Source organism: Tinamus guttatus, unplaced genomic scaffold, assembly GCF_059628265.1.
Source record: "Tinamus guttatus ecotype Peru unplaced genomic scaffold, ASM5962826v1 Tinamus_guttatus_pri_ptg000599l, whole genome shotgun sequence".
NCBI lineage: Eukaryota > Metazoa > Chordata > Aves > Tinamiformes > Tinamidae > Tinamus > Tinamus guttatus.
The window spans coordinates 1,933,194-1,947,602 of NW_028289133.1; the positions used below are offsets into that span (position 1 = coordinate 1,933,194).

At 39.3% G+C, this 14,409-nt stretch overlaps 1 protein-coding gene across 3 annotated transcripts in view; it reads left to right on the top strand.

Annotated features, from left to right (window-relative positions):
* The window catches only part of CTDSPL (CTD small phosphatase like), a 68,698-nt gene extending 58,319 nt beyond the window's left edge, over positions 1–10,379 (top strand). For 2 of the 3 annotated variants that reach the window (XM_010218816.2, XM_010218817.2), the window contains 3 exons: positions 5,375–5,467; positions 7,039–7,224; positions 9,121–10,379. In XM_010218816.2, the coding sequence (XP_010217118.1) occupies positions 5,375–5,467; positions 7,039–7,224; positions 9,121–9,246 (405 nt within the window). In that variant the 3' untranslated portion in view covers positions 9,247–10,379. The remainder of the gene's footprint in view (positions 1–5,374; positions 5,468–7,038; positions 7,225–9,120) is intronic. The other variant, XM_088534803.1, reaches the window with a different exon arrangement.
* The last annotated feature ends 4,030 nt before the right edge of the window (positions 10,380–14,409 follow it).

Here is a 14,409-nt window from a genome sequence, read left to right on the forward strand (position 1 = left end):
TAATACTTTCCCATGCTTTTCTACTCTGCTTCAGTATAAATTTTCAATTTCTTCAACAAACTTAATGCAATTAGGCAACCACATGTGAAAAATACCCATGTTTCAATTTAAATATGCAGTTATAAAACCCCGATCCAGGAGAGTGGCTTTGTGCATACATAAAGGTGAAGGGGAGGAAGGATGCCCTTGGTAGAGGAGATCAAGTGAAGCTGACCCTGAATGTGCTCTGCAGGAGATTTCCTGTGCAACTTTTAGGAACTTGCTTAATCCCTTTGTATTTTAAATTCTTAATCTCTTTAATAGGTAAAATATCTCAGTCCCATCTGAGCTGTTAAAGTGAAGGTGATGGTAAGGGAATTTGAGATCCTTGAAGTAAGTTTGTAGGTTATGCAGAACAAAGTCTTTGAATCCTGTACTTATACCCAACTCTGCAGCCAAATCTACAGCTGTTGCCTGTATCTTTTTGTTTGAGTGTGATAATCTGAAGAGTGAAAATTGGTGTTTCTAGCTCAATCTGGCATGAATTGACCCCTACATGTTTTAGCAGTTACATGGCGTCTTGTCAAACAAGAAGTTTTCTGAAAGAGTGTTTTTGTGCCCATGCTCTGCCTTAGACCCAACTCCATAGAACACACCTGGAGAATGCTCTTCTGAAAGTGGACATTCAGAAAGAAATTTGACTTGCGTTTTCTTAAAATGTCACCTAACAGAAATACCAGTTACTATGGCATGATGGATTGAAGTGCCTTCACTTACAAAGGAACCTGTGTTGCTGCACATTGCAGGGGATGGGAGACAGGCTTATCTACACGGTTGTGTCCATGGCAAACACTGCAGCCCTTCAGGAAGTCTGTCTGTAGTTTGAGGAGTTGATTCGTGCTTATGTGTTTCATAATCCAAAAGTGAGGGAGGCTCTTGTTCTTCTAGAGAGAAGTTCAAATCATCCTAAAGGGTGCTTGTATAAACCAGCTTCCCTAGATAAAAAATCAGCTTTTCAACAACATTTGGCCCTTTCCCATCTTTCCATCTCCAGTCTAACGTACCTGTCTGTTAGAATGGATTTGTCCAGGTCACTTCATTTTACAAGGAAATAGAACAGAATGTAGAGATGCTTCTCTTTCCTCTTGATATAGATGTTTTCATGCTTGCAGAGACTGTGTTCATCTACGAGACAGTTAAAGATACGGATTAATTTCAAACTTCGTGTCAGAAATTATAGCAGTTGGAATAGAGGTGCCTCTAATGCAAACTGAATCTTCTGACCAGTTCTCTAATTTTCCTCTGGTCCTTTGATTAAAGGAGTCAAAGTCATTCTCCTCTTCTACCAAATTATACATGAGAAATTGTGGGAAGTTCAGTGAAATGTATTGCAACTGAGAGTGCTCCTCAGAGGAAGCCTATTGCAGGTGACAGATAAGTCTGTTCTGTACCTCAATTTCTGCAGAGTCTTGTCTTCTCTTTTGGAACGTGATTTCCATTTAACAAGTGCAGAGTGGTCACAACCCCGGCTTTAGAAGCCATACATTAAAATAGCTTTAATCCATGGTGGCTGGAGAGTGCTAGGATACATCAGTCCTTTCTATTATTTAAATTAGCCTGCAATGAGTTTGTGCCTCGTGCTGTCAGGAGTAGAGTGCAGCCAGGAAGAATTTGTTTCGAATTATTTGGAATTCCATCCTTTAATGTGATTCATTTATAACTTGAGTAAAACTAGGTTTTAAGTGTTTTTTTCTTTTTCCTAACAATTAATAATTGTTCTTTTTTGTTGCTGTTCCCCAGATCATAGAACTATTTAGCATATATACTTTGAATATAATGTACAAATGTTTCTCTTTGGTGGAAAAAAAAGAAAAAAAAAAAACAAGCAGTTTGAATAATAAGCTTTCTTCCCCTAAAGAACAAAATTCCTTAATTCTGTGACAAGGCTGTGACCTGGTTCAAGTAATCCAGGATAGGCTGTATCCATTCTAACTGGCCTATTCTTGGTTACTTGCACTGGGAGGCAACCACAACACTGGGAGCCAGAAGACAAGACTCATCTCCCACCTGCTCTTCTGAAGATCCAGCTATCCCAGGGAATAGGAGATTGCAGAGGTTTGTCATGGGCAGAGATCTCTGTCATTACTTGAACACTGCACTCTTTAAAAGCTGATTTTTAAAGGCTGTTCTCTGTGTCCTCTTTTTAATGGCTTAAAATTAACCTGGGTATCTCTTTTGGTTTGCAAATGCTAAGTCTTTTCAGGTTACTGAAACTGCTTTAAGGTATGTAAAGCATACGTGGAAATACTCTATGCTTGAAAACAATTAAAGATAATTACTTGTGTTCTGCCATTAACAGTTATAAATATATAGTCCTGTGAAAACACGCCTAGTGCCTTTTTCATGTTGCAAAACTGTCAGAGTAAGGTTCACAGAAAAAAAAGACTGCATTTCTCTGAATCCTTACTGCGATAAGGAATCGTTTAGTGAGCACATATAGCACAGAAAAGAAAAAAAAAAAAAATAGGAGCATTTTTTTAATGCCCTGAGGATGGTGTATAAATCTCAGGGAAAAAAAAAATGCCAGGAGCCAGTTAGTCTAGAGCCTTGCACCGGAGACGTCATGCACCGAGGAAAAGCCAAGCCACAAATAACCATGCAGCACTGAGAGGCAAGGCCAGCAGCGAGCAAAGCGAGGGGAAGAAAACCCAGCTGAGGAAGAGGAGAGGAAAAAAAGCTGCACAATCAGTTCAAGAAAGAGCTTTTTATGGGAAGTAAACCAAAGAGATGTTGTTGTCCAGGGTACCCGTGAACTTGCAGTTGCTTCCAGGGTCCAAGTGTGGCTTCTGAAAGCAACGCTGAGGGGAAAATCCATCCAGAGTCCTAGCAATTACTGTCCTGGAATAAGTAGTGAAAATCTGGTGAGACATCATCCTAATAGATTCTTAGAGAGGCACTTTAAGGAGAAAATCTGTTGGCCAGGACCCAGTAGGTAGGATAGGTAAGTAGGTAAGGAAAAACAGCAAGAGATGCGGAATGGGGAAGCAGAGGGAAGCTGGTGGAGCAGGAGGCCACAACTGCAAAAGGGCAAGGATGTACTTCAAAAATCCCATCCTTGGAGCTGTCATGGGCTAGGTGCTAGAGAAGGCCTACGAACCACTAAAAGAGCATATTCCAAATATTTCATTTTGAAATCCACCTCTGTCCACAGATCTGTGGCTAGCAAGCTCTTGGTGTCTTTGCTGCTGGGTTGATTTACTGTGGAGGAGACAGGTTGTGTTGCAAGCACCTAAATGCTTGGCCTGCAGCCCGTACTCCCATTCCAAGGGGAAATGCTTCACTGACACATGCAGAGATAGGGATGAAGAGGAAAAGGAGGGTCTCTGGTGCGGGGACTGAAAACACTGGCTTTATTTATTTATTAAGTTAAAGTAATGCCAGATTCTAGAACTTTCTCCCCGAGAATGATTTTAATACTTTGGGATGGAAATTCATTCTCTAGCTTTCCGTGCTCTTGAAAATAAGTGTAGGAATAGAGCTTAAGGTTGAAGAACTAAAGGCTTCATAATGAATTTTTAGCATTAATTAGTAGTTCACGTCGTACCGTCTTGTCTCTTAAGTAGCAAACCAAATACAGTCCTCAAATGGAGACTGTGAGTGTACTGTCCCTTTAAAAATGAAGAAACCTTTTGGAAAGGAAATACCACTACTACCCAAAAAAAAAAAAAAAGGCTGTTCGGCTGCTTTTAAGTGAAAAATTAATTGCACTGTTGGAGGAGAGGAAATTACTTGGTTTATGCCCAGTGAAATACAGGAAACTTCATTGCAATTATCTGGGAAGAGAGTAATGCTGAAGTACATCTGTTAACTGTCTTTAATTCATACAATGTCACACTTAATGTATTCGTCAGGTGCCTGCTGAGGTTGTTTAGAAATATTTTCTTTAAATAGGTTATAAATTGTTTTTCATATCGAAGTTCGAATGCATTGCTTGAATGTATTGCTTGCATGTCTTTAGATGGCAGATTTAGTTTAACTAAACTTAATAGAAAAGCTTATAAAACAAATCCGCATGCTTTGAGCTGTGGGCTGCATCAAGTGAAAAAGTAATTAACATTTTTGCAGTAGTCATTAATGTACAGCTCTCATATGCTTTTTTTGATAAAACTTTACATTTTGGTTTTCCATTTCTATTCCCTGTTATGCGAAGTTTTACTAAAGGCTTTAATTGTTACACTTCAAGCTATCATTGCCCTATATTTCTCCTCCAGGCTTTTTCTCTGGGTGCCTTTTGCTCTTTGCCTTTTAATTACTATGAATCTAGGAAAAGGCATACAATTAATCTACTACGTTTTGAAGAATGAAATTTCAGAAGTTAAATCGTGTTTGTGCTTCTTGACTCTAATTATATATTGCTTTTCTGTTGATATTTCCATTATTATAGATTACTTGCTAAACTGAGAAAATATTGCTAGTGTTTTCTCAAACTTTTAATCTAACTGCAAACAAGATAAATACTTTTTTTTTTTCCAAACAGATTCCCCTCTGCAATGTCTAAGCTTATTTTGAACTAATGTTAAACTTTCTGGACAGGAGTTATCTCTGAATGCAAAGCATTTTCAGAGGGGCAGTTTAATATTAATCAATGATATTAACCAAGCTACCTGTGGTTGTCAGTGCAAACAGGCAGAATCACTCCCTTGTTAAAGGGAGTAAAATTGAGAATATTTATTTAAGATGAGACATGCCATGAATATCTATGGTAAGACTACAGTAGATGAAGACGTAGGCTTTGCCACTAAATTTTAAAAGCCACATTTGTGCACGTTGAGTGGTGCTATGGAAATTTTGGCTGAATAGCTCAAGGTGACTGATAGTTATCTGTGGTGCGAAACGGTGCTCGGCGCCTGGAATGTAGAAAATGAAAGAATTAGCCACAGGAAGAAAACAGTTCCCCGTTGTGCAATTCCTATTATCATAACAGTTTCTGCAGATGTACTTTTTGTGTGCGGCTCGGGATGGAAGGAAACAGCATCACCAAAATCATTTCAGCTCAGAGATCCGAATCCTGGTTCCTGGAGCAGCCCCGCTGTCCCTCTTGCCTTTAATGAGCTTTTCAGAACGCATCACTGCAGAAGCTGCACAGTGTTTGCTATTGCATAATCAGCACGGGTCTCTGCAGCCCGTGCATTCAAATCTCCCATTTTTTATACCTCTCCTTTTATCTTGTATGCCTTATTTTTTCTTTCAGCTTTTTGTATATGAACTGCTTGTGCGCTGACTTTGTCTCTCCCAGTGTTAGCATCACAGCAGTGCAGGGGAGGTTATTTGCCTGTTTGCTTTCACTCCCTTTATCCTAAGCATCACGTGGCCTAAATATTCCATGTCCTTCCAGGTTTATGTATTGAAACGACCACACGTGGATGAGTTTCTGCAGAGGATGGGAGAACTCTTTGAATGTGTACTCTTCACAGCCAGTCTAGCCAAGGTTTGTTGGTCTCTGCCTCTCAGTAGCACTTAACGTTGCTGGTTAGGGGACATTAGAGTGGGTTTTCTATGGATAACTATTTCCATAGTTGGTTCTATCTTAATTTTTCCCCTTCTTTTCTGCTTCTTTGTCTGGCAGTGTGTGCTCTGTCTGCTAGTGTGTGGGTAAGTGCTACCATGGTAACAATATCACATATGGGCTCGTCTCATAATGTAGCCTCCATGTGTTGCTCATGATGCCAATATGAAGGGCTTACAAGTTGCCATGGTTATCGTGGGAAATTAGCACAAATAGCGTGCGATTAAAGCGATGTATTAAAGCTGGGCATGGAATAAAATGCACTGTGCTTAACACTATCTGCATAATCAGCCAATGATTCAGAAATTACTTGGGTATGGAAATACGCAACATGCTTTTGTGCTGTCGAGGTACAATTATAATTTGGGGTTAGAAAATTAGGCACTGTAAAGCCTGAAATGTCAACACCAATATTTTGTGCCCTCTGATCCTTGCTAGCTGTAGTACCTTGTAGGTAGTTTTGTGGTAGATGTTATGGCAGTAGACATCTTAAATGCTTTTGGTGTAATGTATTTGTGGTGTCTTGTTCTAAAACTATATGGATCATTCTAAAATACCATTCTAGCAGTGTAAGTTTATAATATATCAGTCTTTGCAAGTCCTTAAGCCTGTAGAGATCTGTGGGAGGGGACAGGGCCCTGTTTGATCTACAAGATTGCCTCACTATTAGAGGATTCTTCCCTGCAGCCTATTTATTCAATCTGTCTGTTCAATCACACAGTGAAAATCCTAAAAAATGGAACAACTTCTTACTGCAGTTATCTATGTAGCAGCTTTCATAGGCAGCAGATGATTGACCTCACTAATTTTTTTTTCAGTTTAAAAGATTGGCAAAGCTCCTTTCCTGCAAAAATAAATGCTAACTACAGTTTTGAAGCATATAGTCACTCATGTTCCAGTTTCTCATTTAGTTGCTTTTGCTTGAACAGTTTTTATCTCATTTTGGATCCAAAGTCATGCCTCATTTAAAATATCATTTGTACATGGCGGTTCTTTCTAATACCATCTTTATTTGATCTTTTATGACCCCGTTATGCAGTTTGATAAGATTCTTACCGTCCCAGTCATTCTGTGGGCATCATTTGAGAAAGCTTCGTCAAGGTCAGATGCCTTTGTTGCATTTTGTCTTCAGATGCACATGGAAATGAATCAGCTGTGAACTGGCTTTATGGGTTTTATGGTAACATTAGGGGAAGTCTCTGGATCCATCAGTTTTTAGGTATGAAAGGACAATTATAGGATGACCCTATAAATAAAAGCAAATTAATAATGCACAGAAGACGTTAGGGTGCACATTGCATTCTTTAGAGAACTGTTCCACTTCTGTGTTATCATTGTGCCAAACAGTTCTGCTTTGTTAGTACTTTGCTGTTAGGAAGGAAGAAAACAATCAGAAAACGTACAAAATTACCTTGTATCCCTTCTTCTTTTGGTGCTGTGAACTGGTCGTATTTGCAGATTGTAACTTCAGGTTTCTGGCTTCTGTTTTTAAGTATGCAGACCCAGTAGCAGACTTACTGGATCGCTGGGGTGTGTTCAGGGCAAGACTCTTCAGAGAATCCTGTGTTTTCCACCGAGGAAATTACGTGAAGGATCTGAGTCGACTGGGACGTGAGCTGAGTAAAGTTATTATCGTAGATAATTCTCCTGCATCTTATATCTTCCATCCCGAAAATGCAGTAAGTGTTCTTAATATTTAAGATACTCGTGTGAAACTCTCTCTTTTTGGTCTTTGGCCTGACTTTCTGATTCAGAAAATACACTTTCAAAATGTTAATTGTATTAGTTTCTGCATTGAGGCTGCAGGTAAGTTCCAGTGTTCCCTGTCAAACGGTGAAGGGACTAGAGCAAACTCATCTTGGCAGTGTGTCATAATCATGACTGCTCATCTGTTTCCAATTTTAGCTTTTGGCATGAAAAGTCTATCAGTTCTTGAAAAATACCAAGCAGTGTAGAACCTGCATAACTAGCCGAGCTCTAAATAGCGAAGTTGCCCTCCAGCACAGTTTTTGTTCCTCAGAGTGGTGCTTACAGTAAGGACAGCTTGTTTGAACTGCTTTTGGTACTACATCTCCTTCATTGGGTGAATGTTTTCTTTTTCCTCTTTTTAGTCAGGATAATTAGTGTTACTGGTTACTATCTGTACTCTATTCATGGCTTAGTGGGGAAAAAAAAAAAAGATCCTGCTGCACTTTTTTTTTGCTTCTCCTTTTGAGTATTTTTGACAGCTTACTTCATGATTACAAGTATTAGTCAAGTTCACTGGGTTTCAGAAGGATAAAATGCAAGCAACAGCACCTAAAGAGAAAATAATTAGGAGCAGTGCCCACTGCTCCATTATGTGTTTCGTATCAGTTCCTGTAGTGGAATGGCCTGGCACTTGTTCCATCAGTTGCTGCTAATCAGAACAGATGCTCCCATCTGTTTGGAGCTGCCAGGATAACAAGCTGGATGGAACTTCCTTAGATCTATTGACTTCCCAAAACACAGTAATGTTTTCTTTTGTGTTTCTACTCTTTTATATGAGTGTGTGTGAACTGTTAAAATTAACATATGAAGTTTTTGTTAGGGACACTGTTTGCATGGTTCAGCTTCTTACATAAATTGCATTTTAAGTGAGCTTTTTTGTCTTACAGCAATCATCTTTTAAATCCAGATTGTAATACTCTGCCCTAAACGAACCTGCTTCTGGTTGGTGCCACACGTGGTTTAAAGTTGCTATTTAAAATAACCAAGAGCTGTTATCTTCATGGTTAAAATTAAAGACCCGATGCAGATCGTAATTCACTGTCTCAGAATTCAGTGCCAAGAAAATAATGAGCTGTAGAAAGTCGGGAGATGAAATCAAGGGCCTCATCTGAATAGTTTAGTCATGTACAGGAAAAATGCTGCTAGCTAAATGATATTCGAGTCTCTGCAGAAACCAGAACCCATAACTAGATCCCAAGTAGTTTTGCAAAGACCTCAGCCTATTTATGTAGGGAAGATATACAGAACTGCTTCCCCAAATCCAGCCTGCGTGTTTAAGGAGGGCTTTTATACACATTTTTCTCTGAACCTGCTCTCAAGGTCTTAGATTTTAATCCTCTGTACTAACTGTTTAAATATTTCCTCCTCAGTCTCATTTGTCAGAGGGATTTGCTGCCACATGCCTATGTTTAGTGACTCACTCTGATAATACTTAAAGGAAAAAGTGACTTGCCCGTAAATAATTCTTTCCAAGCGGAATGTCAGGACAGCTTCATAAAACGTATCTTCCACTGTATTCCAAATACCAAGGGGGTGGAACAAATTGAGCTGCCTGGTGTCATCTCCTGTAGATTACCTGGCATATTCTATGTAGAAAAAGGTCAGCTCTGTCTCTTGCTGCTTCTGCATCTGGATTTAATGCGCTGTGCGTAACTGCGTGCGAGAGGACGTGAGCCTGAGCCTGGGGTTCCCCTGCAATCCTCGCGCCTAACAACTTGCTTTACCCTGTTAGCAGTGAGCTACGGGACGTCCACACGGGCCAAGCTCTCCTGGGCTTCCTTGACACCACAAAGTCATCTTAATATTTGTTGCTTGCTTCATTTCAGGTGCCTGTGCAGTCCTGGTTTGATGACATGACAGACACGGAGCTGCTAGACCTTATTCCTTTCTTTGAAGGACTAAGCAAAGAGGAAGAAGTTTACAGTATGCTTCATAAACTCTGCAACAGGTAGCCCTTAACTCAGACTGACTTCTGCTACTAGGTTGCAGTTGCTAGAGGCTGGCTCCAACTTTTTCAGCTCTTTCCAGCGTAAGCTTTGGGGAGGTCCCTCCTATCAGAAGTGCTACTCCTGATCTTCCTGTTACATTGTACACGAAGGACAATCATGAGGATGCTATTAAGCCTTCAGAAGCCTGACTCCTAAGGTCACGTGTTCAGACTACTTTTTTTAAGGAAAAAAAAAAAGAAGCTATTTTAAATGGAACTCTTTTAATGAATTTCATAAATGGACACCTTTTACTGGATCAGCTTTTCTTAAAACATGCCAAAAAAGAAGCTTGTATTTCAGCAGTTAATTTCTCTCCCTTTCTTCCCCTCCCACTATGCAGACAATTTTACCCACCCCCCTGCTTAGAGCAGTTGACCTGACTCTGAATTTTTTCTTACAGAATGAAGTGCCTTTTTGAATGTTATTTTAAGATAAAAATTCATTTTTGTATAAGACGTATTTCCAGACATCTTTTAGTCTTGTATTGTCTAAATGCTTTAAAAGGAAAAAGGAAAAATTTTATAGAGCACTGTAATATATAACAAAGGAAAAAGTTGAAACAAAGATGCTGGGTTCTTGTCTCCACATTGACATTGAGTTGTGTTACATTTTGTCATGCTCAGAAGGTTAAGAGTCTGTGGGAGGGGTGATCTGCGTTACGTGTTTGTTTCACTGATCTGATTTTGGACATATCTGCAGTTGCTTGAGTATTCAGGAATGATGGAATTGAAAAAAAGGGTGGTGAGTAGATCTAAAGCACCTTTTTCTTCTAGACAGATGAAGTTCTGTTGTCTCTGCTTACGCACAACTGCCATGCCATATCATTACTTGGAAAATGGTTATTTGGGAGAATGGGTAGGAGAGCTATTTATTAGTTTAAAATTCTTTTCTTACGAAAAAAAAGACCCATCTGGGTAAGCTGGATCTGTATTGAGCTGTTTTGAGTACTTTTTTCTTTTAATTGCTGCTACTGTATACTCACCAAATGGAGTTGACCATCGGCTGTTATACTGTTTTTGCCACTGTGCCTGTGCTATGAAACATTTTCTGTAAGCTGCAAACTTGGGCAATAAATAAAATGCAGGCTTCATAACCCACCCTAATGTATTAATCCGATGGTACCTGATATACCAGAGAACTCAGTTAAAGGTGACCTGCAAAGGATGCTTTTTTTTCCTTTTTTTTTTCCTCTCAATTGGATTAAAGTCTTCCCCCTATCATCTCTGTGGGGTTCTTTTTTCCCTGCATTTTTTTTTTCTCTCCCAAGGTGTGAGGTGCAAACTGGGAGCTTGCTAAAAGAGCAGGAATTTTCTCTAAAGTTCTCTGTTTTTGGAGCTGAAGAGATTCCCTCTCCGATTCCGAGAGGTTTAAAATGCTACCTAAAACCTTTCCTCAATTTGCCCAGCGTTTACTGTTTTACGGTGTCATTGGTACCCTGATGTAACTTCTAACTATTTTAAGCATTTTGAAAAAGGCACGCATTCTCTTTCTCCTTTCCAGTGTCACCTTTTTTCTTTCTTTTTTTGCACCAGAAATCTACAAACATCAAAATTACAACTACGGTGCTTCTAACCGGCCTCCTGCTAAATTCCGAATAGCCGAATAGCCGATTCCCTCTATTCTCTTGCAAAAGTCTTCATGACTTGGAGGAAAACCAACAGGCCACACAATTGGTGACGGACTCGGGCTGCAAACCCTTGTCCACAGCATCAGGGGAGCAGCTTAAACCATTCCCAAAGGGCAGAGCGGCCACGCGGGCAGCAAGCAGCTCGCCAGAGGTGCCACATCAGGCAGGGCAGATGTGCCCCAGATGTGCTTGCTGGCAGGAGGGTGTTGCAGGCAGTTCCATGACACTCATGAGTCTCTACATGTGTTTTCTTACCAGTTGGCATTACCTTAGTACTGTATATTTCTGTGCCACGATGGAAGATAGAACTGACAAATAAATTTTAAAAAGTTATTGTATTTAAAAAAAAAAAAAAAAAAGGATTCTGGCTAGTTCATCAACATTTAGGTTCAGTCAAGGTTCCTTGATTTTGTTTTTGTTCAGAGGAATGAAACTATTAAGCTGCCAAAAAGTTGTTCTCTGAGCAGTATTTTCAACTGTGTTTGTCGCTTCCGGGCCTCAAATGCAGTTTGCAGGGAAGTCTTCAGGTTGTAGTTAACTGTGCAGGTATGATAGGAATGGCTGGAAAAACTCAAAGATTTTTCTCACTAGCGTTAGACCAAACAATATTTCAATTAGACAATAAATAACCCCCGAGATGTTTTCATTTCGCGGCTGCGACCTGTTGTACGTGAGACAGACCGTGTCGTTACTTCGCGTCCGTGAAAGCGGCGATTTCACGAACCAGTTGCCTTAAGTCTGTGAATGAATGTTGATTATTAAAGTGTCTTGTATTGTTTTAAAATCCACGTATAATGGACAAATGAACTTCGGTTTCGGCATCTGGAAGAACTGTTTTGGTGACCTCTGTACAACCGTACTTGTTCTGTATTATTTGTTTGGGCTCTTGAAATATTCCAAATTCCAGAAAACACTTGTTCTATAACCAAGAAAAGCATCAAAGTGATACTTGGTGACAACACGAAAGGTCACACTTAGCAACAGGTTTGATCTGTGCTAGTATTTTAAGAGTATTTTCTATAGTTTCTGATAGAGATTTCTAATCATGTTGATTCTCACTGCAAAATGAAGACTTTTTATATTCCCATTGACATAAAACTGGGACCGTTCTGCTAAGATCAAGTTTTGGCTTTCCTTAGTGTCCCTAATTTAGGCAGGGGATCATATTATCAAACTATGTTTATTTTGGCTCTATTTGTCATACCTAAAGTTTCAAGTTTGAAGCTTGCTTGGTTATCTATGTACTATATATTTAAAGTTATCTAGATTTAAAAAAAAAAAAAAGAGCAATATAGTTATAACAATAAAGCCAGTTAAATGAGTGGAATGTTTCTAAAATTTGTGATACGGGTATTTTGATTGCATTTTAAGTACAGGTTTTTGCAAATCGAACTAGGAAAAAAACGTTATTTCCTACATCTCTTGCATATTCTAAAGTGCAGTTAATGCATGCAGGTCACCAGGGCTGTTAACAACCTTGGATTTCAGGCATATGGCTGGATATTATCAGAGAAGTATTAATTTTTTTTTTTCCAGTTGCTCTTTCAGTGCATCTAAAGAAATGCTGCCAGACCTGAAGTTTTCTTGTCCGTTTTATGTTGGGTTAAAAAAGGTTTTTTGCCTGTATAGGTATTTTTTTTAATTAAGCTGTAAGGCAGAATGCCTTAGATCCTTGAAATTCAACTGAAGTGTTATGATTAAATTGCCATTTGTAAACTAGGGCTGTGCACAAAATACTTGCTAAACACCAGGAAATGTGGCAAGTTTTGAATGGACGATCTTAGCAAATGTACAATATTGCTGTGTTCATCTAGGTAGCTTTGGAAGAATAATTTGTCTCTTGTTTTGCCCTTTGATCCTTTTTTGAACAGCGAAGTTACCCATCGAGGAAGCTCGGCACCTGGCAAGGTTTGGATATCGGTGTGTTCAATCACTTTATCACAGCATGATTTTGATTAGAGTGGTCGGGGACAATAAAGTATCTAAATGACACTGGTGTGTACTGATGTTGCAGCTTTTGAAATTTCAGTGTAAAAAAAAAAAGAAAAATCTGTAGCTCTATAATTTACCAACACGTAATCCTCTGTTTTACAGGTTCTTTTTACTAATAAAACACAGTCCCGCACAGCCCTATTTGTAAAACAAAACCAAGTTTGTGCCTCTGATTTCCAAGGTGCTCTGTGCAGCAAGGAGGGCAGGTGAGGCTTGCTGGGGGAATTGCTTAGAAATCTCTGGGCTATCTATGCAAAACCAGCTGTCAGTCTTCTGTTTCACATGATGTTGTAAAAATCCAGCTGACCTTTTCTTTTTTTTCCCTTTTTTCTTCTTTCTTTCTTTCTTGTTAAAGATCTGTTGGGAACTTCTTAACGGAGGAGTAAGCAATGGATATGTTTCTTGGGTTTTGTTTTGTTTTTTTTTCCTCTAATAATGGAGCTGTTTACACTTCAATGCAATGAACAATCCAGTGATACTTGAGAAACACTACAGAACCGTGTGAGTGTTTGCAGAAGGGAGAAGTGTTGTCAATCAGGTATTGAATGGTTTCTTTACTGTCACGAATAAAAATTTTTAACAATATAGTTACTTGTGCATGTAATACTTCTCTGGGGAAAAGAACTTCAGCCCCTCTCCTTCCAGTAACAGCCACTGCTGCGATTTGACAGGGGCTTCATTCCTGCCATCAGCACATCCGTGTTAGATAGCAAAAATCACCATTTCTCTTGCCCTCTGCTCCCCCTTTCCTCTTTTTAAATCATGTATAGGTCTCCTCATTGACTGACCCGGCACCTGCTTGTGCAAACAGAGCTGATGAACTACTGATGAACCCTGCTAAATAAATTGATGGTGGCTCTGGCAGATGTTCCAGCTATTTAGATCCCTTGGATGAGATCATACCATAATTTGTTCGAGCCTCAAAGCTGTGTGACTTCTTTTGAAGGCTTCACTTCAGCTACTTGAATAGCGGTTCTTAAAATCATTGCCATATTCAAATGAATATCTGAATAAAACACTTTATTTGGTTGGAAAAAAAATCTATTTTGGGATGTTTAATCTGACACAGTAAGACTTATGCACAGCCTTCCTTTCTAGGAAAAGGCACATATTAATGCTTTATGAGCAGAAAACCTTAAGCCTGTTAGACTAAGCAGCTGGCTCAAGGTTGCACATTAATTGCAACGAAGAGCAAAACCCGAATCTTTTTCCTTTTTACCTCTGCTTTTTCTTCCTGTGATCAGTTGGAACAAGCTAAACTGCCTTAACTTTGTGTTGGTGGGGCTTTTGATTTGGTTGTTTGTTTCTAAATAAACATACCAATCTCCATAGCTGCCGCTCAGCATAAAGATTCCTTTCTCTTAGTAAAGCGAGTATTTCAAAATTCATAAACAGTTGGCTCCTTTATGGAGGTAAGAAAAAGATACTGTTCTGTTCTGGCTGACGACAAATCAGCATGTGCACAACTGAATCCGCTGTGCTCTGTGCATCCATTTGCCTTCCAAGGT